Raw genomic sequence first — 20,160 nt, 5'->3', positions numbered from 1 at the left:
CCCACCCTCAGCTCCGCTCTCATTGGATAGACTCCGCCGCCGGGCAGCTCATTGGCTCCCTACTCTAACCGTCTCAGTAAGCGCGGTCTAATCGGCGCCCAGTGTCCGGGGCGAGCGGAAAGACCCGCCTCCCCACGGCTCGCGGGCTGGCCGGCGACGTGCGCGTGCGCGCGTCTGAGAGGCAGGCGGAAGCGGAAGTCGGGGGCGCGCCGGCCAGCAGTGGGGATCGCCGCGGCGTCAGGTTGGGGTACCGGGTCGCCATGGGGCGCGGCAGTGGCACCTTCGAGCGTCTCCTAGGTAACGCGGCCCCCGCTCCCCGGTGGGAAAGACCCACGCCCCTAGTGCTCCCGGGCGACCGCCGCGCGACTCCGGTCCTGGGCGGGCGGGCGCGAAGGAGACGTAAGGCCCGGCGGTCCTGGGCGCAGGGCCTGGAGCCGACCGATTGAGTGACGGTCCGCGCAGGAGACCGGCCAGGAGCTTGGGGAAGTAACTACCAGCGTCTGGCCAAGCGGGCCTCACGTCCTGAGTCACGAGAATGGATGACTCAGTGAAATAGTAAAGTCTCAGTAGACCCTCTCTCCCCGCCAAAAACCTAGGTTACGTGGGATTTGGGAATTCTGACCCATAGGTGGGCCGCAAAGGGTGGAGCCAGCGGTGTCCTCCCTGGGACCTGCCAGCTCTTTGGAGCGCTGCTTCCCCAGAGATCCAGACTCGTGCCGTATGTCCCCACTGGGCTCCGGGAAGAAGCGCCGGGGCTAAGAAGGCGTTTCCTCTGTTGGGGTGGATAGCTGATCTTTCTGAACCTCCTGGAGGTCACAGGTTTTAGGAAGGAAAATCAATGTTTATTGACAAGCTCACTCTTCTTCAGGAAACTGTTCTGTGTTTGGGACAGGCGCCCTGGGTAGTGGAACGGTCAGCCTGAACCTGGCCTCCTTTTTCCTCAAATGTGATTTCGGAGGGACCTCAGATGAGGCCTCTTCGTTGCTCATTGAATTATCTGGGCTGAGGAACTCAGCTCAGGAGATGGTTCAGCCCTTCAGCGATCAAATCAGGAGTCACTGTCAGATCCTTTTTGATCTTCTGTACGACTCCAGGGACCACGGTCCTGACTGAACTGGGAGAGCAGCCCCTGAGCCGCTCATCTGTGTCTGAGGCCACAGTGACGTAGACTAGAGGTGGTCGTTGGAGAGTCCTCCTTGGCAGGTCAGCCCTGTCTGCACTCCACAAAGCACTTGAGGCAGAGGACCGGGGTCTCTGCTGTATGTCTCTCCAGAAGTGCCACAGCTGAGAGCTAAACAAACAGGCTAAGCTTCTGAAAACCAGGGACTCTGAGGGGTGAGGGAGCAGAGCTTAGTGTTGAATTCTGGCTCCACCCCAGCAAGCTATGTGATTTCAGGCCCAGTGACTTTACCTCTCTTCACTTCTCACCTAGTTTCTTTGTCCGCAGAGAGGGTGGAAATATTCCCTAGTTCTTAAGGTTGTGTGAGAGTTGAGTGAGTTTGTGTAAAGTGTTTGGAACAGCACTTATGTGTAAAAAGCCCACAATGTCTTTCAGGAAGGACAGTGCTTTCCACGATTATTGTCAGGTGTCAGGAGGATGGTCACATAGTTTCCCGTTTGGTCCAGATGTCTAAAATGGGAAGGGGGCAGTTCCTCCTGCTTGTTGCTGAGCTGGGGGGCCAGCTAGGGGATCACCCAGCAGGATGAGCCCTTGTAATGGTGCATTTCTGTCTTAGACAAAGCGACCAGCCAGCTTCTTCTGGAGACTGACTGGGAGTCCATCCTCCAGATCTGTGACCTGATCCGCCAGGGGGACACACAGTAAGTGCTCCCTCAGAAGCAGTGGGGTGGCCGCACTGTGGACTGGGGTTGCTTCCCACTCCAGGATCCTGTCCGGATGAAAGCTGAGCACGTTAGACTGCGACGGAGGACTGTGTGGTCTGTGTACTAGGGCTTTTGAGATCTCAGGACAGTTAAAGGACTTTATCTGTACAGTTTGGGAGTATATGGTCACCTGGAAGTTTGCCTAGGGGGTCTCAAGGACCAAATGGCCAATGGGCTTTTCCTCAGTCTTAGAAGCTGTTTTTTTTTTTTCTTCCCCCTCTGTTTGCTTTTACCAATCCCTTTTTTTTCTGTCAGGGCAAAATATGCAGTGAGTTCCATCAAGAAGAAAGTTAACGACAAGAATCCCCACGTGGCCTTGTACGCCCTAGAGGTAATCAGACCCTGTACTCCAGTCGGTCCTGGTCAGGGTGGCAGCGATGGGCGCACTGCCAACAGTGGAGGCAGCAGGGACAGAGGCCTGGGCTGGGCTGGGAGCAGTGCTTCCACTATTCTGCCTGAGGCTGACACGTGTAGGCCCTGAGGTTGACTGCAGTGTCTGTCCTTGGTGATAAAACACGGAGTTAAAAGGAGCGGGTGTAGCCCTGGCTGCTGCTTGCCCTGGAGACTGCTCTGTTGGCTTTCCCGCCTAGCTGGGTGGTCTGAGGGCCCTGTTGAGGCCCACCTTCTCGTGAGGAAGGTGGACCTGTCCAGGAGGGGGAGTTCCTGCCCTGACCAGAGCTTAAGTCTTCCACTCCCTGGGGTCTGCAGGTCATGGAGTCTGTGGTGAAGAATTGCGGCCAGACAGTCCATGACGAGGTGGCGAACAAGCAGACCATGGAGGAACTGAAGGAGCTGCTGAAGGTGGGCGCTGTACAGGAAGCAGAGAGGCCCATGCGGGGGTGCACCACCCTGAGGGCTTCCTGGGACTTTGCTGGCACCTGTGTCAGAAACAGTGCCGAGGGCTGGAGGGCAGGTGTTTGTGATCCCTGCCTGGAGAGGTCAGGCCTTCCCAGAAGCTAGCCAGGGCTGCATCTGGGAGTGCGGAGGAGACCCCACTCCTCCTGCAAGGTGAGGAAAACTTCCTGGGGGGCAGGAGCTGAGTCTTGAAGGGCCTGGGATGCTCACTGAGCAGCAGAGAAGGTGGGGAGGAACAGTGTGCGTGTGGCCATGGCAGCGCATGTGAGTGGAGACCTGGGGTCCCCAAAAGACTTGCATAGAGCAGGGAGGCACGTGAGTTTGTTGTGTTTGTGGAGGCAGAGCTGGGGAACAGGAACAGAGAAGGGATGCCAGAGCAGTGGGCAACCCGCCCCCCGCCCCACCCTCCAAGGCAGAGGAGGGAAAGTCCTCCAGGGCCTCAAGGGATCATCCGAGCAGGGCAGGTTCCCTGCTCACCTGTAGGGATTGTGATGTGGGCAGTGACACCAGGAGGTTGTATGATGTAGAGTGGGGTGGTGCAGCCATTTTTGGAGGTGAAGGGCATCCCACAGAGCTGAGGCCGCCCTAGGTGGCAACCTAGGAGCACAGCTCTGGCACCAACTTCACCGCCACTGTGGCCTAGGCCTGTTGGGCGCCTGTGGGCCTCGCAGCCTGGAGCCCATCTGAGGCTGAGCTGACAGCGGGACTTTTCCAAAGCCCTGACTGGAGGCTTGGCCAGCCGCTCCTCAGTGCTGGGTGACAGAGGGAGAATTAGAACCTGCCCTCCTTGTGTGGGCATGATTGTGTCCTGTTCACACGGCTTGGGATCTGAGTCCTTGGAGGGCCGGGGCTCCTGGAGAGGGGTCCACTGACTGGACCTAGGTTACAAAAAAGAGCAGGAACTCTGGCATGGGAGCTGTGGTGGGTGTCTCCTCAAAGCAACTTTCTCGACCCACCGTCCTGAGCATTGTGTGTGTACATCGTCGAAAGAGCCCTAGAAATGGGATTGGTTGTGCTTTAATCTGCTGGAGGTGGTGGCCTTGTATGTGGGGAACTTTCTGGAGCCATTCGTCCCACCTGTCTGTGCTGCCTGTGACTGGAAGGAGGAAGCTGGCTGACTGTGCGTCTGCACCCTCAGCCCAGGCTCGGTTGGCTATGCCTGTTGGAGGCTGGCCTTAGCCAGCCCCAGAGTGGGTCACAGGCTGAGGGGCTCCCTAGGTGGTCAGGGTCCTGTTGGGCACGGGATGAGATGGGGAGAGACAGGTGGTGATGGGACAGTAGGGGTGGGAGAGCCTTCACTTGAGGGATTCCCCAGGTTCTCCCAGGCGGTTAGAGACCAGTGCAGGCCCTGAGTCAACAGACAGCATGAATGGATTTGTCTGGGGAACCGGGTTCCTTGAGGAGGCCTGGATCTGGGGAGTGGGTCCCTACATGGCCCTGGTGCCCTACTTGGGCTCCTGTTGGGGTCTTGCCAGCTGCTTCCTTGTTCTGAGATATCTCTTTGGCACCTCCATCTCCTCATCTTCCTTCTTCTCTTGCCTACAGAGGCAGGTAGAAGTAAACGTCCGGAACAAGATCCTGTATCTGATTCAGGCCTGGGCACACGCCTTCCGGAACGAGCCCAAGTACAAGGTGGTCCAGGACACGTACCAGATCATGAAGGTGGAAGGTGAGTCATGGGGGTGGGGGCGAGAGGGTCCAGTTCCGGGCTTGGGACACACCATCAGGAGTTGAGGGGCTGCCCTGCACCAGGTGGGCCCAAGGGAGGCTGTGCTGGGCGCGGCACTGTGCTCTGAGCACAGTGGACTTGGAGAGTCTTAAGCGGGGCTGTGGCAGCTGAGACAGGCTTCTTCAGGCCCAGTGTGTGTTCCTCCCTGTTGTTGTGGTGCCTGTGGGGAGATGTTGGGGTTCTGGCAAGGAGAGCGGTGGATTCAGGCCATGTTTGGAAGATTTCCTGGTGCTCCCACCAGGTGTGGGTGAGAGGGCAGGCTGGGTCGTCTCCACCTGTGCCGCACGGCGGGGCCGGGTCTTCTGATCCCAAGATGAGCCATGGAGTGGGAGCAAGGGCACTGCCTGTTGGCTGCAGGGTGGGCAGGACTGTGCAGACACTGTGTGATGAAGGACCCATCCAGGTCAATAAGCTGTCCTCAGACTCTCAATTCCTGGACTTCAGACATGAGAGAGGACATCCAGAGTTTATGGAGGGAATTTCCGGGCAATCCACTGGTTAAGATTCTGGACTTTCACTGTCGGGGACCCAGATTTGATCTCTGGTTGGGGAACTAAATCCCACAAGTCACACAGCATGGTCAAAAGAAAAAAAAAACCAATGAAGAAAGACTTTTGGGATTCCAGCGGATCCATGTCTCAAAAAAAAAGCTTGGGAACTCCGGTTTAAAAGCTCTGGGAAGTGTGGTTGGCTGGAATGCAGGCCAGGAGCCAGACGAGAGGCCCAGGGAAGACCCGTGAGGCCTTGCTGTGGTGGGAGCAAGGCTTGGCTCTGTGTGTGGTCCCCAGGACTGAGCGGCCGTGTGGAGCCACCCCAACTGTGGGGCAGGCCGGCTGAGCTGTGCCCCGAGACACCCTTGTGCAGTGTGAGGTCACTGTGCCTGCTGCTTGGGGGCTCTGGGCCTCTTCTTTCTGCTCGGGGAGGCAGATGCCAAGAGCTGGGATGTGACCACTGGAGGCCTCAGGGCTGATGGATAAGAACAGGTGAGGCTAAGGGCCTCTCACACCTGGGCAGCGTTCAGCGGTAACAGGGGCCTCCTTTCTCCAGGACACGTCTTCCCAGAGTTCAAGGAGAGCGATGCCATGTTTGCTGCGGAGAGAGTGAGTTCATGGGGTACTGGGTCCAGGAGTTAGGCTGCTTGCAGGAAGCAGAAGGGAGACCCTGGGATCTGGGCTTGTTGGGAGCAGGTGAGCTGCTCGTTGACCTCAGCATGAGAATGCCCTTGAAGTAGAATATGCAGCTTTGTCTGCAGGTAGAGAAAGGAACCTGGTTGAAGGTGCCTTAGGGCTATGGTTCCCAGTTAAGTACTTCCATGTCCCAGAAGCTGTGGGAAGTCTTGCAGTCAGGACTTTAGAAAGAAAAGAAGACTGATTTGGTGGGAGATCCTTCCTCGAGTCACGTCTGCAGTGGGTTGGCCGCAGTCCTGTGTGCACACCTGTGGAGAGCGGGGGTGGTCAGGGAGGGCAGGGGCGTGTGACCTGACTCTGCCCGTCCCCAGGCCCCCGACTGGGTGGATGCCGAGGAGTGCCACCGGTGCCGGGTGCAGTTCGGGGTCATGACCCGCAAGGTGAGTGCACCTGCCTTGGGGAGGGCCCCAGCTCCCCACCTGGCCGCGACAGACCCCAAGCCTCCCGCTGTCATCACAAGGCCACTGCGCCCATACCAGGCCCTTTCTGGACTGGGACCTGGCGGTGTGGGGAGTGAGGTCACCTGGGGTCTGTGTCCAGTGGTCAGCGCCCTCAGGCAAGGTTCAGGCAAGGCTGCACTCCCGGGGAATGGAAACACCCCACACCCAGGGGTTTGGGTCTGCATTGCCTTGGCCAGTAGCCCCTTGGCTGAGTCTCAGCTGACTCGGCTTGTCCGGCTTGGACCCTCCCTCTGCTCACTGAAGCCAAGGCCGAGGCTGGAGCCTGGGACATCTGAGCAGACTTCCCAGACTCATTGTCCAGTAAAACTTATTTATTAGGACAGCTTATGCATTCTTTTGTGAACTTTTTTTCTTAATTTGACTTCTTTTCCTCAAAGCGGAGGCTACAATTGAGAGCTCTCGAGCATGCCCTGTTCCCCCAGGGCCTTTGTGGCCTCCCACCCCAGCTTGGGAGGCCCAGCCTGGCACGTCCTGCAGCGGGCAGTGCTGGGCAGGAGGTGGGTGTGAAGAGTGGCTGACCAGGCCTCCCTGACCCACCCCATATCACAGCACCACTGCCGGGCGTGTGGCCAGATCTTCTGTGGCAAGTGCTCCTCCAAGTATTCCACCATCCCCAAGTTCGGCATCGAGAAGGAGGTGCGGGTGTGTGAGCCCTGCTACGAGCAGCTCAACAAGTGAGTCCCCTGGGACACTGGAGCTAGGGCAGTGCCAGGCAGGGCCCCTAGGTCTGAGTCCTGCTGGCCAGTTGCTTGGGTTTGTTTATAAAGTTTTGGGAGAAGAGATGCAGGAGTGGCCTGGAGACCCCCCACCTCATGACAGTGAATTGCCTTTCTGCAGCCCCATTGACTCCATCACACGTACACACACACCCCCCCCAGGCCTGTGTGCCCGTACCCACCTTGTGTCCTGAACTGTCAAGAGTGGGCCACAGGCACCCTGTCCCTCTCCCTTCAACTCCCGTGTGTGCTCCCCAAGGGGAACTCTTCCCATGAGACTGCTGCTAGCCATCAAGCTGGGGCATTTGGCATCAGTGTGGTTAGTCCCTGTTCAGGGTTCCCAAGTTCCAGTAATGGCCCGTGGTGGTTCTGTCCTGTCAGGACCCGCCCGCCTCCTCAGCTTTCTAACCTGGTAAGTTTCAGCCTCTCTGTCTTTTGTGACAAGGACATTGCTGAGGGGCCTAGGCTGTTTGAGGCACATCTCTGGGTTTGGGTCTAAGGTCTCCTTGTGATAGGCCCTGCGTGGCTGGCCCAGGAGCCTGTGTTGTCCATCTTCCCAGCCTCAGTGATGGGATCTGATGATCTGGGGAAGGGGTATCTGTAGGCCGCTCCACTGGGAGGTCCTTTTTTGTGGAAAGCTGCAGTGTGGAGGTGTTTGAGCCCCATTTCCAGGAAGGGAGCTGTCGTTTAGGCCAGTGACTTGCCCAGGGCCCTGCAGCCCAGAGGTGGCAACGGGTTTGAGGGTCCAGCTTTTCTCTGGAGTGTGGTCTGTCGAACCCCCGTTTTCCTTCCCTGGGGGTGTCAGAGGGAAGCCCCAGGCTGTGTCCAAGAACATATGGGGGTAGGATACAGCACCCGGTGACACACAGCATCCTGTCTCTTCCAGAAAAGCGGAGGGAAAAGCAGCCTCGACGACGGAGCTGCCCCCGGAGTACCTGACCAGCCCGCTGTCTCAGCAGTCGCAGGTACGGCCCGGGCCTCTGGGGGCGCCTTGACCCTTGGCCCCGCTAACCCTGTCCTGTCATCCTCAGCTGCCCCCCAAAAGGGACGAGACGGCCCTGCAGGAAGAGGAGGAGCTGCAGCTGGCCCTGGCCCTGTCTCAGTCGGAGGCTGAGGAGAAGGAGCGGATGGTGAGCAGGGGGCAGCCTTGCAGAGTCTAGGGGTGCCCAGGAAAGTGTGGAGTGCACCTCGGACACCCTCCTCCTGGTTCTCCTGCAGAGGCAGAAGTCGGCCTATACCGCGTACCCTAAGGCAGAACCCACACCCGTGGCCTCCTCAGCGCCCCCTGCCAGCAGCCTGTATTCTTCGCCTGTGGTGAGCCTGCCCTTCAGCTCAGCCCCAATGGCTTGGACCCCCTTCCTGTGGGATGGGGGGCAGGCAACTGTGCCTCAGCAGGGATTCTCGAGTCTCCTGGGCAGGGACAGAGGCAGCCTGGTGCCCACAGGTCTCAGCTCCCTGGTCGGGACCCCAGTGGAACAGAGGACACTGGAAGGGCTGGAGGCCTCACTGTCAAGACCCTGGTGTCTTCCATAGCCCCACGAGTGGGAGGAGGTGGGGACATTTTGGGTCAAAGGTGCTCGTTTTTCTAGCCTCCCATGAGGCCATCACAGGTCTGTTTGCTGGAGGTGGACCGAGTTCTCTCTGTCAAAGGAGGAAGGTGGCAGATGGGGCAGAGGTTTAGAAAGACATTTGCAAACCCTGCAGGGCACTGTGGGTGGAGCTGAGAGAAGCCCTGCCAGTTGCCCACCCATCCCTGTGGTCATGGGAGGGCTGGTGGGGCAGCACCCTGCATTCCAGCTACAGTTATGGAGCCCCTTGGCGCTCGGACAGGCTTTGGCCAGTCTGCAGGGTCTGCGCTCACGGCTACATCATCCAGGCCTCTCTGGCCTGTGGCCTCTCACATCCACCATGTCTCCCCAGAACTCGTCGGCGCCTCTGGCTGAGGACATTGACCCCGAGGTGAGGATACCCCAAGTGTGGTGCTTTCCCCTCGCTGCCTCCTGGCCCTTGGGAGTGACCCCCTCTTGCCTGTGCAGCTTGCGCGGTACCTGAACCGGAACTACTGGGAGAAGAAGCAGGAGGAGGCTCGGAAGAGCCCCACACCATCCGCGCCAGTGCCTCTGACAGAGCCCACGGCCCAGCCTGGGGAGGGACACACAATCCCTGCCAATGTGGAGGTAAGGGGCCATTCTCAGGCTTCGGACTGTGGTCCCTTGGGAGAGGGACACGAGGATAGGCAGAGGTGGAGTCTCACTGTCTGGTCCCTTCCAGACTTCCCTCCCGGAGACAGACCCTCAGGCCGTAACTGCAGCCGGAGCCGCCTTTAGTGAGGTAAGTCGTGACTCCCTCCTTGGGCTGGGGGCAGACTTGGCCTCCCAGAGTGCAGAGTGCCAGGCTCACGGTGAGCTCCCAGAGGTGGGTCATAGCTGCTTACAGCTCTCCATTGAATGTCTCTGGGTTGGCTGTGGGCCCTGCTCAACTCCTTCCTGTCTACCCCGAACAGGTTGGAATATTCTGGGGCTCTGCACTTTGGTGCCCAGTGGAGTAAGAGGCCAGGGCTAGGACAGCTTTGTCTCGGCCACACTGTGCCTATGGGCAAGAGTCGAGCCTCCCTGGGCTTCCATTTCCTCTCTCGTGAACCAGATGCTGAGGGTGCCTCTCGCAGACCCCCCAGGAGGACCCAGTCAGTCCTACAGCAAGCTCAGAGCTCAGCATCTGGCTCAGCTGGACAGAGGGACCCTGCCCCTACTCGGGCTGGGGGTGTGGGAGGTGCTCAGGCAGATTCCCTGTGCCCCGGCAGCAGTACCAGAATGGGGAGTCAGAGGAGAGCCACGCGCAGTTCCTGAAGGCCCTGCAGAACGCCGTCACCACCTTCGTCAACCGCATGAAGAGCAACCATGTGCGGGGCCGCAGCATCACCAACGACTCGGCCGTGCTGTCCCTCTTCCAGTCCATCAACACCATGCACCCCCAGCTGCTGGAGCTGCTCAACCAGCTGGATGAGCGCAGGTGTACGTGCCATGCGCACCCTCCCAGGTGTCCCTCCAGGGCCTTGGGGGCTCCCATCAGGGGCCTGCCACACCCACTAGGGGCAGTGGGTGCCTTCTGGGCCAGGAATCATTGCACCTGGGGTGGTGTGGGCAGGGCTGCCCCGAGGGACCTTGGGCTCTGCATGAGGGAGTCTCAGTGGCAGGTGTCCCACTGATCACAGCTGGAGGGAGTGTATATGTGTGTGGACGTGTGCCCACACATGTGCATGCATGTCCACCCGCCCTGGAGCCCCGATGCCAGCTGCACCCTGTAGATAGGTGCTCAGCTGGACCCTGCCATTTCCCAAGCCAGGCTGGGCAGCTCCTGTTCCAGCCAATGCCAAGGCCCCCCAGCTCTGCCCCCTCCCCACAGTGTACTACGAAGGACTGCAGGACAAGCTGGCGCAGATCCGTGACGCCCGGGGAGCGCTCAGCGCCCTGCGGGAGGAGCACCGGGAGAAGCTTCGCCGTGCAGCCGAGGAGGCCGAGCGCCAGCGCCAGATCCAGCTGGCCCAGAAGCTGGAGATCATGCGGCAGAAGAAGCAGGTGCGGTGGTGGCGGCCCGGCCCGGCCGTGGGGTGCTGGGGCCAGAGGCAGCCCTGACGCCTGCCTCATGATCCACAGGAGTACCTGGAGGTACAGCGGCAGCTGGCCATCCAGCGCCTGCAGGAGCAGGAGAAGGAGCGGCAGATGCGCCTGGAGCAGCAGAAGCAGACCATCCAGATGCGGGCCCAGATGCCAGCTTTCTCCCTGCCCTATGCCCAGGCACGTGCCCACCACACACCCCAGTCCCTAGGGGTACCCTGGTGACAGAGAAGTGCCCTGAAAGCTATCTCTTTGTCTCCAGCTCCAGGCCATGCCTGCGGCGGGGGGTGTGCTGTACCAGCCCTCCGGCCCGGCGAGCTTCGCGGGCACCTTCAGCCCGGCCGGCTCGGTGGAGGGCTCGCCCATGCACACCATGTACATGAGTCAGCCAGCCCCGGCCGCCAGCGGCCCCTACCCCAGCATCCCAGCAGCCGCGGCAGGTAACAGAGTGGGGTGGGGTGGGAGGGTTGGGGCCCCAACAGCCAAGACGAACCCCAAATCACTACCCTTTCCTTTTTTTATTATTATTTTGGTGTGATCTCAAACTTACAAAACAGTCGGCAGAGCAGTACACAGCATTTTTCAGATTCACTCTCTCTCCCCCGACTCACCGTCTCTTCTGACCCAACTTAGGGGAGTGGCGGGTGTGACACCCTTTACTACTAGAGGCTTCAGTGCATTTGCTAAACCAGGATGCTGCCCAGGGCCTGGGCACAGGAGCCAGACAGAGAGCCCTGAGGCCCTGGTGTGACCACATCCACGGCCCGCTTAGCGCTCACACAATCCCAGGGCCTCACTTGTGCCAACAAGAAACCTGTCACCTGTTTAGTTGTCCTCCCTCTTAGAACGTTCCTTGGTCTTCCATGGGGTTCTGTGACACTGACTTCCCAAAGACCACTGGCCCGTCATCTTGCAGACCACCTCTCATTTGGGCTATGACTGGTCTTTTGAGAGAGAGATGTTCTGTGGGTCCTTTCTTGCCTCTATTGATTTCACTTACTATTCTTTGGTGAGAATATGAAACACAAACTTACTTCTGTTAGTCACAAGGAAAAGGGAAACTCAAACCCCGTCTCCTGCCCCATCCATCCTCAGAGGTCTGAGCTCTCTCCTCTTTGCCTGCAGATCCCAGCATGGTGAGCGCATACATGTACCCAGCAGGGGCGGCTGGTGCACAGGCAGCTCCACAGGGCCCTGCAGGGCCCACCACCAGCCCAGCCTACTCATCATACCAGCCTACTCCTACGCAGGGCTATCAGGTACGTGGGGAGCCGCCCCTTCCCTACAAGGCCTCTGGGCCCAACTGTCTTCCATCACCCTCTCTCCTCCACAGAACGTGGCCTCCCAGGCCCCACAGAGCCTCCCAGCCATCTCCCAGCCCCCACAGTCTGGTACGATGGGCTACATGGGGAGCCAGTCAGTGTCCATGGGCTACCAGCCTTACAGCATGCAGGTGAGAGGCTGTTGGGGGGCCTCAGGTGGGAGGAGCAGGGCCCTTGGGGGTGGGAGCGTGCTGGGCAGGCGCCACGCTCTGCTCACCACCCCACGTCCCCTCCATTGCCTCTCCCTGCTGGTTGGCATTTACCTGGTTAGAGCTGCTTTCTTAACGTGGGGCTGTTTCATTGTCCACAGAATCTCATGCCGACCCTCCCCGGCCAAGATGCGCCTCTGCCGCCCCCACAGCAACCCTATATCTCAGGGCAGCAGCCCGTGTACCAGCAGGTGAGCCTCTCCTGGGACCACCATGGGTCATGACAGGGGACAGGCTTCACTGTGGACCCCCCCTACAGTGGGGCTGCCCTGGGAGGTGTGGCCGGCGTGGGCCAGGGCTGCTGCTCTTCAGGCAGCACCAGGACAGACACGTAGCAATAACTGTTGGGTGTCAAAGCCATATGTTTACTTAAAAGCCCAAGGTCCCATCTACTCAGCTCCAGAGACATGAATCCGGAATGCCTGGGGAGTGGAAGCCTGTCTCTGCTGGGGACAGGGAGTCCATGACGAGTGGAGGGAGGGAAGGAGTCAGGAGCGTGGGCTTGAGGGGCCTAAGTACTGGGACAGGCTGGTTTGTGGAGTGTTCTGGAGAGGAGCTGGTAGAGGATGGGGAGGCTGGGGCCTGGAGAGGGAGGACAGACCACCGGCCCGTGTGTCCCCCGGCAGATGGCGCCCTCCAGCGGCCCTCCTCAGCAGCAGCCCCCAGTGGCCCAGCAGCCCCCAGCACAGGGCCCGCCGGCACAGGGCAGCGAAGCCCAGCTCATCTCGTTTGACTGACCCCAGCTGGGAGCGCCCCATCTAGAGTAACACTACGGTTCTCCATAACCGCTGCCTCCATCTCTAACTAGCGCGTCCTCCCGCCTTGCTCTCCCCCCTCCGCGTGGGCGGGGTGGCCCTTCCCTCCAGCCGCCTCTGTCTCCGTCCTTGCCTGCCAGCTCCTGGTCCCCCTCGGCCCCATCCTCCTCCCTGTCTCCTTGGGTTGGCGTCTGACTCCTTTCCCCAGGGCTGGGCCTCGGGAAGGAGGGTGGAAGGGAAGGACCTTCCCTGAGAGGAAGCCCCCAGCCCAGTATGTCGGGTTCTGTGAGGGCTGGCCAGAGTGGGGTCTCCGCCCCACACAGCTCATGCCCTCCCATCCGCACCCGGGAGACCTTGGGGCCATGGTCTGTGACTAGCGTGAGTGCTCCCCAGAGTTCTCCAGCATGGCCCCCTAGGCTGTCAGCAGGGATGCTCCTGGCCCTCACAGGAAGGGTGGGGCCTGTCTCCAGCTTCTCTGCTTCTGAGCTGCCATCTTATCCAGTGCCCTGAGTAGACGGAATGGAACAGTGATAATAAAAATGTCTTTCAACAAGTATCAGGGTGTCTGCTCAGAGGGAAAGTGCTGGGCAGCTGGTTCAGTTCTGGGTGGGTGTGTGGGTGCCTTCTCACAGGCCAGCTGCCCCTCGCCCCAAGGCCTAGTTCCACAGGAGTCTCAACTGGTGCACGCTACTCAGCCTTGAGAGCAATTGTATTCCTGAGACTGAGCACTGCGGGCCTGTGCCCTCTCCACCCAACTGCCCTGACTCCTGGGAGAGACGTGCGGGGCCTGGGCTCTAGTCTGAGTCTGCACTGTCAGAATTGTAGCCTAGAAGAAAATGTTTATGACAACATAGACTCAGAGCCTCTCACATCCAGGGTTCAGTACATTTCATAAACTAAGTGTGCAAACCTCTTGGGTGATTCCCCTTGTTAGCTCTTCTATGAAGGAATGCAGTAGTTTAATGGGCTCAGAGCTCAGGTCAAAAGCAGGGCCAGGATCACAGAGGTGCTGGGCAAAGGGAAGCACAGCTTTCTTCGACCTAAAGTCAGGACTGTTACCCCGGGGCTCTCAGAAAATCACCTGTAGTATCTAGGACAGAAGGAGAAGGGTGTGTCCCCTGCTGCATTTAAGGAGCAAAGGCCCTAGGACCCAAAGGGCTGGGGACACCCCATGTGCCAGATATTTGGGAGCTGAACTAAGACGCAAGAGTGCAGAGGTTCGGGCAGCTGAAGACAAGAGTCCAGGCTTACAAATTCTCCCAAGGACCCCATCCTCGACCCCTTCCGGGCTCAATCACAACCCTTAGCAGACGCTGTAACTCTGGTTCAGGTGGAGGGTGGCGGCTTCGCTACTGCGGCGGCCAGAACGGAAGGACCAAATCTGCTCCCGAGCTGGCCTGTAAGGTGTCCGTTTAGATACAGAAGGAGACCAAGAAGAAGGCGGCCCAGAGGGCCGGGGAGCTCCTCCCGCCAGGTGACCACAGCCCACGGGCGGCCGGGGCCCCAGAACGGACTTTAGGAGGAAGGGCACTGGGGATGCCCTGGCGTGCCCTGCGGCAGCGCAAATGTCATACGCCCGGACTCTGCTGCAGGTGTCACTATGCCGAGTAACAGGGTCAGGTCCCTGCCCGTCGTCCCTAGTGTATCGAGGGCCCAGTTCGCTTCCCCGACTCGAACGAACCCTGGCGCCGGGTCTCCCTCGGCTTTCTCTCGGCGGGAAGGGCCCAGATCAGCCGCCGTCGGGCCAGCGCCCCCTCAATGAAGCTCTGCGCCTGCGCCGCCCGTTGTCTTTTGCATAATCTCGCGGAGCTAGAGGAGGCAAGTCGAGTTGAGGCTAGAGCGTCCTCCAGTTTGTCTGCGCGGCTGTCCTGGAGGCTAGAGCGTACTACCCAGCTCTATGCTCGGTAGTCCTGGCGGCTAGAGTGTCCTCCCCAGCTCGTATGTCCGGTGGCCCCGGTGGCTAGAGCGTCCCGCCTACTAGGATCCGCGTGTGACCTTTTCTCCTGTGGAGCGATGCTGCCGGCGGCCACAAGCCTCCTACGGGGGCCGTGTCTCGGGCTTCGAGCTGCTGCGCTTCGCCTCGCCAGGTATTGCTGGCCGCTGAGGGCTGGTCAGGCTGGTAGGATGGGGCCCTTGGCCCGGCACTGAGGGTGCACGTTGGGGCGGCGTCCGCGGGCGGGGGGCTTCCCCCGACTCGGTGAGTTCATACGTGGGTGGTAGGCATGGGGCCCCCACTTAACGATCCCCTAACCTCACGGGCCGCCGACAGTTCTGGGGTGGCCCCGGATGACCTTGGACCGGTCCATGCTTTTCTCCGGGCCTCAGTTTCCCTGGCAGTACAGTGACGTGGTAGGACTCCCATGAGTTGATCTGGCGTTCTACCACCAGGGACCCCAGGTTCTGAAAGTTTGCGCGGCAAATTGCATTCAGGTAATTGCTTTACGTCCATGGGCTGGTAGAGTTCATCCAAACCGGAAACGTCGTGGGTAGCGTGTCTGCAGACAGTTATGTGGGTTTCCAAGGCCCTTTGAAGAATATATTAAGTGGCTGGGAAATCTCTTTTGTTATCCACGCGGTCCCTGGAGTCTGAGAACCTGTGTTGGGACCAAGGAGCTAGATCTTCTGAGCTCATGGCACCTACCTGCCTGGCTCATGTCACCCGGCTGTGCTAGGCTGACGACTGTTTTATTGGGGTTCAGGCAACAGGTACCTCATGTCTGCGCTGTGCGGCTTATGAGATGCAGCAGCCATCGAAGGGGGGAGGCCCTCACTGGTGCCCCCCTGGATAACGCCCCCAAGGAGTACCCCCCCAAGATCCAGCAGCTGGTCCAGGACATTGCCAGCCTCACGCTGCTGGAGATCTCCGACCTCAACGAGCTCCTGAAGGTATCAGTGCTCAGGCTGGGCAGGGAGCTCTGGGGCCCCTTGCTGGGATATTTGGGAGTTTGGTAAATTATCCAAAGTGTGCTCTATAAATGCAAGGACCTTGCCAGGCGTGTTCTTGAGCATGTCTGTGTGTGACAACCAGCTCCTGAAACTACCCTTCTTTGTCCCTGCAGAAAACACTGAAGATTCAAGATGTTGGGTTGATGCCGATGGGTGGCATGGTGCCAGGGGCTGCCCCTGCCCCAGCAGCCCCGGAGGTGAGGTCGGGCCGGGGCATAAATCGGTGTTTCTCTGGTGTCCAGCTGATATCCTGTCCACCTCACATGGCCAGATTTCTCTCCTCATCCCTTATCTTGGTCCTTCATCAACCAGGCACAGCCTGCAGGTCTGTGCGCTTTCTAGCTGTGGGCACCCCTGCAGCCTCGCTGGCACCTCCTCCCTGCCAAGACTGTGCAGGTTCCTGCCCATGTGAAGACCATGTTTGTGGTGGAGGGGAACAGCCAAAGGGCAGGAAACAAGAAAAAAAGAAATTGTATCAAACAGAAAGGGAAAAGAGTAAGGAAGAAGCTCTTAAGGGAGGGAGAGGGTTACAGTTTCAAGAAAGGCTGCAGGGAAGGTGACTCTGAGGAAAGACTTGAGGAGCTAAGGATGAGAGTGAGGCAGAGGGATAGCAGGGCCATGGAAATCTCGGACTTATCCACAAGGAGAAATAACACAATTATTGATATATGCATCTCCCAGCCTCAGAAGTCATAAAGGTTTTGCCACATTTGCTTCACCTGTTCTTTGAAGCTTGAGACAGATTTCTGGTCTCTTCTGCCTCATGTGTTCCACCATCCTTCTCTGAAAGCACCACTGTTTCCTCACGTTACCAGGAGCTGTTTGCACAACAAATGCAATTAGCAGGGTTTCCTACCCTAGGCTTTTCAAGTTTTGCTAATGGTTCCAGACTTTTTTTAAAATAGTTTTTTACGTTTAAGTCTTAATTGAGGCATGCAGGATCTTTTCTGTTGTTGAGGCAGGAGGGCTTCGTTGCCCCAAGCCGTGCAGGATCTTAGTCCCCTGACCAGGAATCAAACCCTTGTCCTCCGCATTGGAAAGCGTATTCTTTAACTGCTGGACCACCAGGGAAGTTCCATTTCCAGAGCCTTTTTTTTTCTTTCATATTTTGTTTTTGGTTGCACGGGGTCTTTGTTGCTGCTTGCAGGCTTTTTCTAGTTGTGGAGAGTGAGGGCTATTCTCTACTTGTGGTGCACTGGCATCTCATTGTGGTCACTTCTCTTGGAGTACAGGCTCTAGAGTGCAGGCTCAGTAGTTGTGGCGCATGGGCATAGTTATTCCAGAGCATGTGGAATCTTCCCTGACCAGGGATCGAACCCATGTCCCCTGCATTGGCAGGCGGATTTTTATCCGCTGTAGCACCGGGAACGTCCCAGACTTTCTTTAAAGCAGTCGGTTTACTCAAATCCAAATGAGGTCTGTGTGTTGCATTTGGCTGTTGGGTTTCTCAAGTCTCTTAAATCTGGGTGGCTGCCCTCAACCCTCTTCCCCGAGCCATCACCTACTGAGGAAACCAGGTCAGGGGTCCTGTGGAGCGCCCCACATCCCACATGTGTCTGATAGTGCTACCAGCCTCGTCCACACTTCCTCCCCACACCATGACCTGGAATGTGACTATACAGGCTAAACAACTGGGGCAAGGAGAGGGAGAATTACTTTGTCACTTGTCTAAACTGGAGTGCTTTTAAGGATAAAGGGGGTGCTGTTAATAATTAGGCAGCAGACCCAAAGTAGAACTGCCCCAGGCTGTTGGCCCATGCAGTCCCTGCCCTAGGGGTGCTGCAGTCTTCACCGCTGGAGCTCTGTCATGCCTATTTGTCCCATTGTTGGTCACCTGGTGGAGCTGAAGCTGGTTGTAAATTTGTCATCAGTATGTAACCCTGGGCTTGGCTGACGACTACATCAGCACTGCTTTTCTGTAGTGTTATTTTAGCTGCAAAGCACTTATGGTGTCATTTTTCCTTGTCTCAAAAGTTAGTTTTTAAAGGACAAGGAAAGTAGAGTGCTGGGTGGTGGGGGCAGAAGGTAGTTTTAGAGCAGCATCTGGAGAGATGGATCAGGCAAGGAGGGCACCCAATTTGGCAGCCTGAGCCTGCCCATCTCACTGTGGCCTCCTGGCAAAATCATAGGCTTTGTCAGACTGCCTGCCTGGGTCTTGCCTTTGGGTTACAGGACAGGGTGGCCTGGGAATGAATCTGCTTGCTTCACCCCGTCCTTTCTCACCTTGGCACCCACTTCCTACCTCCCTCCCCCAGGCAGCAGAAGAAGACGTCCCCAAACAAAAAGAACGGACACATTTCACTGTCCGCCTGACAGAGGCAAAGCCCGTGGACAAGGTGAAACTGATCAAGGAGATCAAGAACTATGTCCAGGGCATCAACCTCGTCCAGGTGAGGTTCCGTGTACCACACAGCCCTCTCCCACCATCACTGACAGCTCTCAGACTGGCCCAGGCCCAGGTCGGGTTCTGACTTTAATCTCTGGCAGGCAAAGAAGCTGGTGGAATCCCTGCCTCAGGAAATCAAAGCCAACGTGGCCAAGGCCGAGGCCGAGAAGATCAAGGCGGCCCTGGAGGCAGTGGGCGGCACCGTGGTTCTGGAGTAGCCACCCAGGAGACTGTGGACAGGGTTCCCGGGCCCTGAGTGGGGCTCTGCCTGCTTTGTGCCCAGCACCCAGGCTCAGTGGATGGAGCAGCCTTGGAGCAGAACTGGGTATCCGCACCACGAGGCCAACTCCGTTCTGGGACAGACGGACCTGCTGAGATGGGGAGGGAGGGGCAGCCGCTGACTGTGCAGCCCCAGGGAGAAGGACTCTAGAACCTACCAGGAGTGTACACACCCCCCGTGGCTGCTGGGAAAAATGCATTGTCCAGGCCCTGTGTGTGGAGTCGTGTGTGTCGGTTGGGCACCACGTGCAGCAAGCTGTCCTCTGAGATCCCAACGCAGACTAGTCCTGCTAGTGGGGGTGGCAGCTCCTGCGTGGCTGGCACTAAATCTTCACCTGGGAGCTGGTGGGGGCACCTTTGGAACTCCTTGTCTTTAAGTATCAATGGTCTTTAACAGCAAATACAGACCTGGGCAGGTGAGAGTGAGGTGTGTACCATAGGTGGGGCACAGAAGGCAGGAGGGTGTGCTTTGCAAGCCTACAGCAGTTGGGGGTGTCAAATGCTCCCTTAGAGGGGCTCAGAGAGCTTTGTTATAGAGCCAGGGGGTTGGTAAGAAGAGGTGACCTGGTGTCAGAGTGACGTTTACAGGTGGCAGTGACCACCCAAGCTTGCGGGCTCTTGCCTAGTGCCCTCTTTTTCCAAGGACCCTTAGCTTCCTTCTGGGGAAGTGCCATCACTGGCCCATGCCAGGAGGCCCCTGGGGCTGAGGGCAGGCAGCTAGGGTTAGGGCTTTTTGAGTATCCACTCTGAAGAGGCCCATAGTTCCTGTGACTCGTGGGGACCCACCCCCTCTGGCCTGGGTCTTCAGGTCCCACCTGGAGCCCCCTCTCTTGGTTCGTGGGACCAGAAGGGGACACTCGGTCTGGGAGTGCTACCCTCTGGGTGAGATGGTTCAGGATAGGCCCAGGAGCTGCCAGGCTCCCAGATAGATGTGCCCAGCAACCCCCACACCACCTAGGGGTCCTCCACAAGAATGTGCTTCCAGCTGGCCATCATTGCAGGAAGAGTCCCAGGAGAGGGGAAGTGGCCCCCTGACTGGAGAGCCTCACTAGCCAAGCCTGGGGCCCATGAAGTTAACGATTGGCCGGCATCAGATCTCTGAGTGTGCCTTTACTTAGCAGAGGGGATAGCTAGCTACCTGGGGCTAAGTGTGGGCTGCTGATCTGCTGCCTTTTCCTAGGGGCAGGGAGTGGTCCAGGCTCAGGGATAGCCCTCAGCCCAGGCCTGTGTGGTCACACCCCACCTCCCACCCTATGGGTGACCTTTAACGGCCACTTATCCTCTGAGCTCCTTCATCTTTTTCCAGGGCAGCTAGGGTGATGACATGGGCTCCCTTCACCCCACCCGCCAAGGATGGGCCACTCTGTCCATGGTAGTATTGCTAAAGGCATCTGTACCCGCGGGACCATCAAGCCCAACTCCTCCCACATTGTTTACAACAGACAGGATGCTGTCATGGTGCTCCCACCCGACCCCAAAGTCCTGTCTGAAAGCGCTGAAGACCCTCAGCCTCCCGTCCCATGTCGCTCCCTGGCCCGGACCTCTGACCCTTCCAGATCCCCCAACCTGCTCCAGCCTGTGGTGGCCCTAAGGTGTCGCAGACCTGGAGTTAGGTTGGGTGTACCACTGGGGATCACCCTGGGTCCCTGGAGCCCACTCAGGCCTTAGGCCTGGTGTTGGGAGGTGGGGCTGCTGGGCATCCTGAGTTGCCCTGCTGGCACCCACGGAAGAACTTAGAAGATCCCTTCAGAGCCTGGTAGGAGTTGGCCTTCGTGCAGGCTCATGAGATGATCACAGAGGACACGGCAGTGGGAGAA

General features: G+C 58.5%; 2 protein-coding genes and 1 long non-coding RNA gene across 4 annotated transcripts; 2 read left to right on the top strand and 1 right to left on the bottom strand.

Moving 5' to 3' along the window:
• The first annotated feature begins 153 nt into the window (after positions 1–153).
• Positions 154–13,288, top strand: HGS (hepatocyte growth factor-regulated tyrosine kinase substrate). 2 transcript variants are annotated; one of them, XM_043905205.1, is made up of 22 exons: positions 154–297; positions 1,737–1,821; positions 2,140–2,215; positions 2,593–2,685; positions 4,285–4,408; positions 5,516–5,568; positions 5,967–6,035; positions 6,666–6,790; positions 7,719–7,797; positions 7,864–7,962; positions 8,051–8,146; positions 8,753–8,791; positions 8,869–9,009; positions 9,104–9,163; positions 9,636–9,843; positions 10,235–10,407; positions 10,486–10,626; positions 10,709–10,886; positions 11,572–11,705; positions 11,780–11,899; positions 12,079–12,168; positions 12,604–13,288. In XM_043905205.1, exons 1-22 carry the CDS (start codon positions 261–263, stop codon positions 12,712–12,714), a joined length of 2,331 nt encoding a protein of 776 aa, XP_043761140.1. In that variant the 5' UTR covers positions 154–260; the 3' UTR covers positions 12,715–13,288. The 2 variants fall into 2 exon arrangements, with proteins under 2 accessions (XP_043761140.1, XP_043761139.1); XM_043905204.1 differs by having other exon boundaries at positions 9,633–9,843.
• A 389-nt stretch (positions 13,289–13,677) lies between these two features.
• Positions 13,678–14,441, bottom strand: LOC122695392. Its single transcript, XR_006341366.1, has 2 exons — positions 14,247–14,441; positions 13,678–14,129 (listed from the first exon to the last, which is right to left on the bottom strand). It is a non-coding gene; the product is annotated as an uncharacterized LOC122695392 (long non-coding RNA).
• A 163-nt stretch (positions 14,442–14,604) lies between these two features.
• MRPL12 (mitochondrial ribosomal protein L12) lies at positions 14,605–18,763 on the top strand. The gene is made up of 5 exons (XM_043905211.1): positions 14,605–14,819; positions 15,432–15,618; positions 15,792–15,875; positions 17,934–18,068; positions 18,166–18,763. The coding sequence occupies exons 1-5, from the start codon at positions 14,746–14,748 to the stop codon at positions 18,280–18,282; spliced, it is 597 nt and encodes a 198-aa protein (XP_043761146.1). The 5' UTR covers positions 14,605–14,745; the 3' UTR covers positions 18,283–18,763.
• The last annotated feature ends 1,397 nt before the right edge of the window (positions 18,764–20,160 follow it).

Source organism: Cervus elaphus, chromosome 5 (assembly GCF_910594005.1).
Source record: "Cervus elaphus chromosome 5, mCerEla1.1, whole genome shotgun sequence".
NCBI classification, from domain to species: Eukaryota; Metazoa; Chordata; class Mammalia; order Artiodactyla; family Cervidae; genus Cervus; species Cervus elaphus.
Note: the sequence above shows the minus strand (reverse complement) of the source record. Positions and strands in the feature narration are given on the sequence as shown.

Coding starts and splice junctions, on each gene's coding strand:
- HGS (XM_043905204.1), top strand. CDS start 261: ATGGGGCGCGGCAGTGGCACCTTCGAGCGTCTCCTAG. Junction 8,147..8,752: donor GCCTGTATTCTTCGCCTGTG/GTGAGCCTGCCC, acceptor ATGTCTCCCCAG/AACTCGTCGGCGCCTCTGGC. Junction 9,010..9,103: donor CAATCCCTGCCAATGTGGAG/GTAAGGGGCCAT, acceptor GGTCCCTTCCAG/ACTTCCCTCCCGGAGACAGA.
- MRPL12 (XM_043905211.1), top strand. CDS start 14,746: ATGCTGCCGGCGGCCACAAGCCTCCTACGGGGGCCGTGTCTCGGGCTT. Junction 15,876..17,933: donor CTGCCCCAGCAGCCCCGGAG/GTGAGGTCGGGC, acceptor TCCCTCCCCCAG/GCAGCAGAAGAAGACGTCCC. Junction 18,069..18,165: donor AGGGCATCAACCTCGTCCAG/GTGAGGTTCCGT, acceptor AATCTCTGGCAG/GCAAAGAAGCTGGTGGAATC.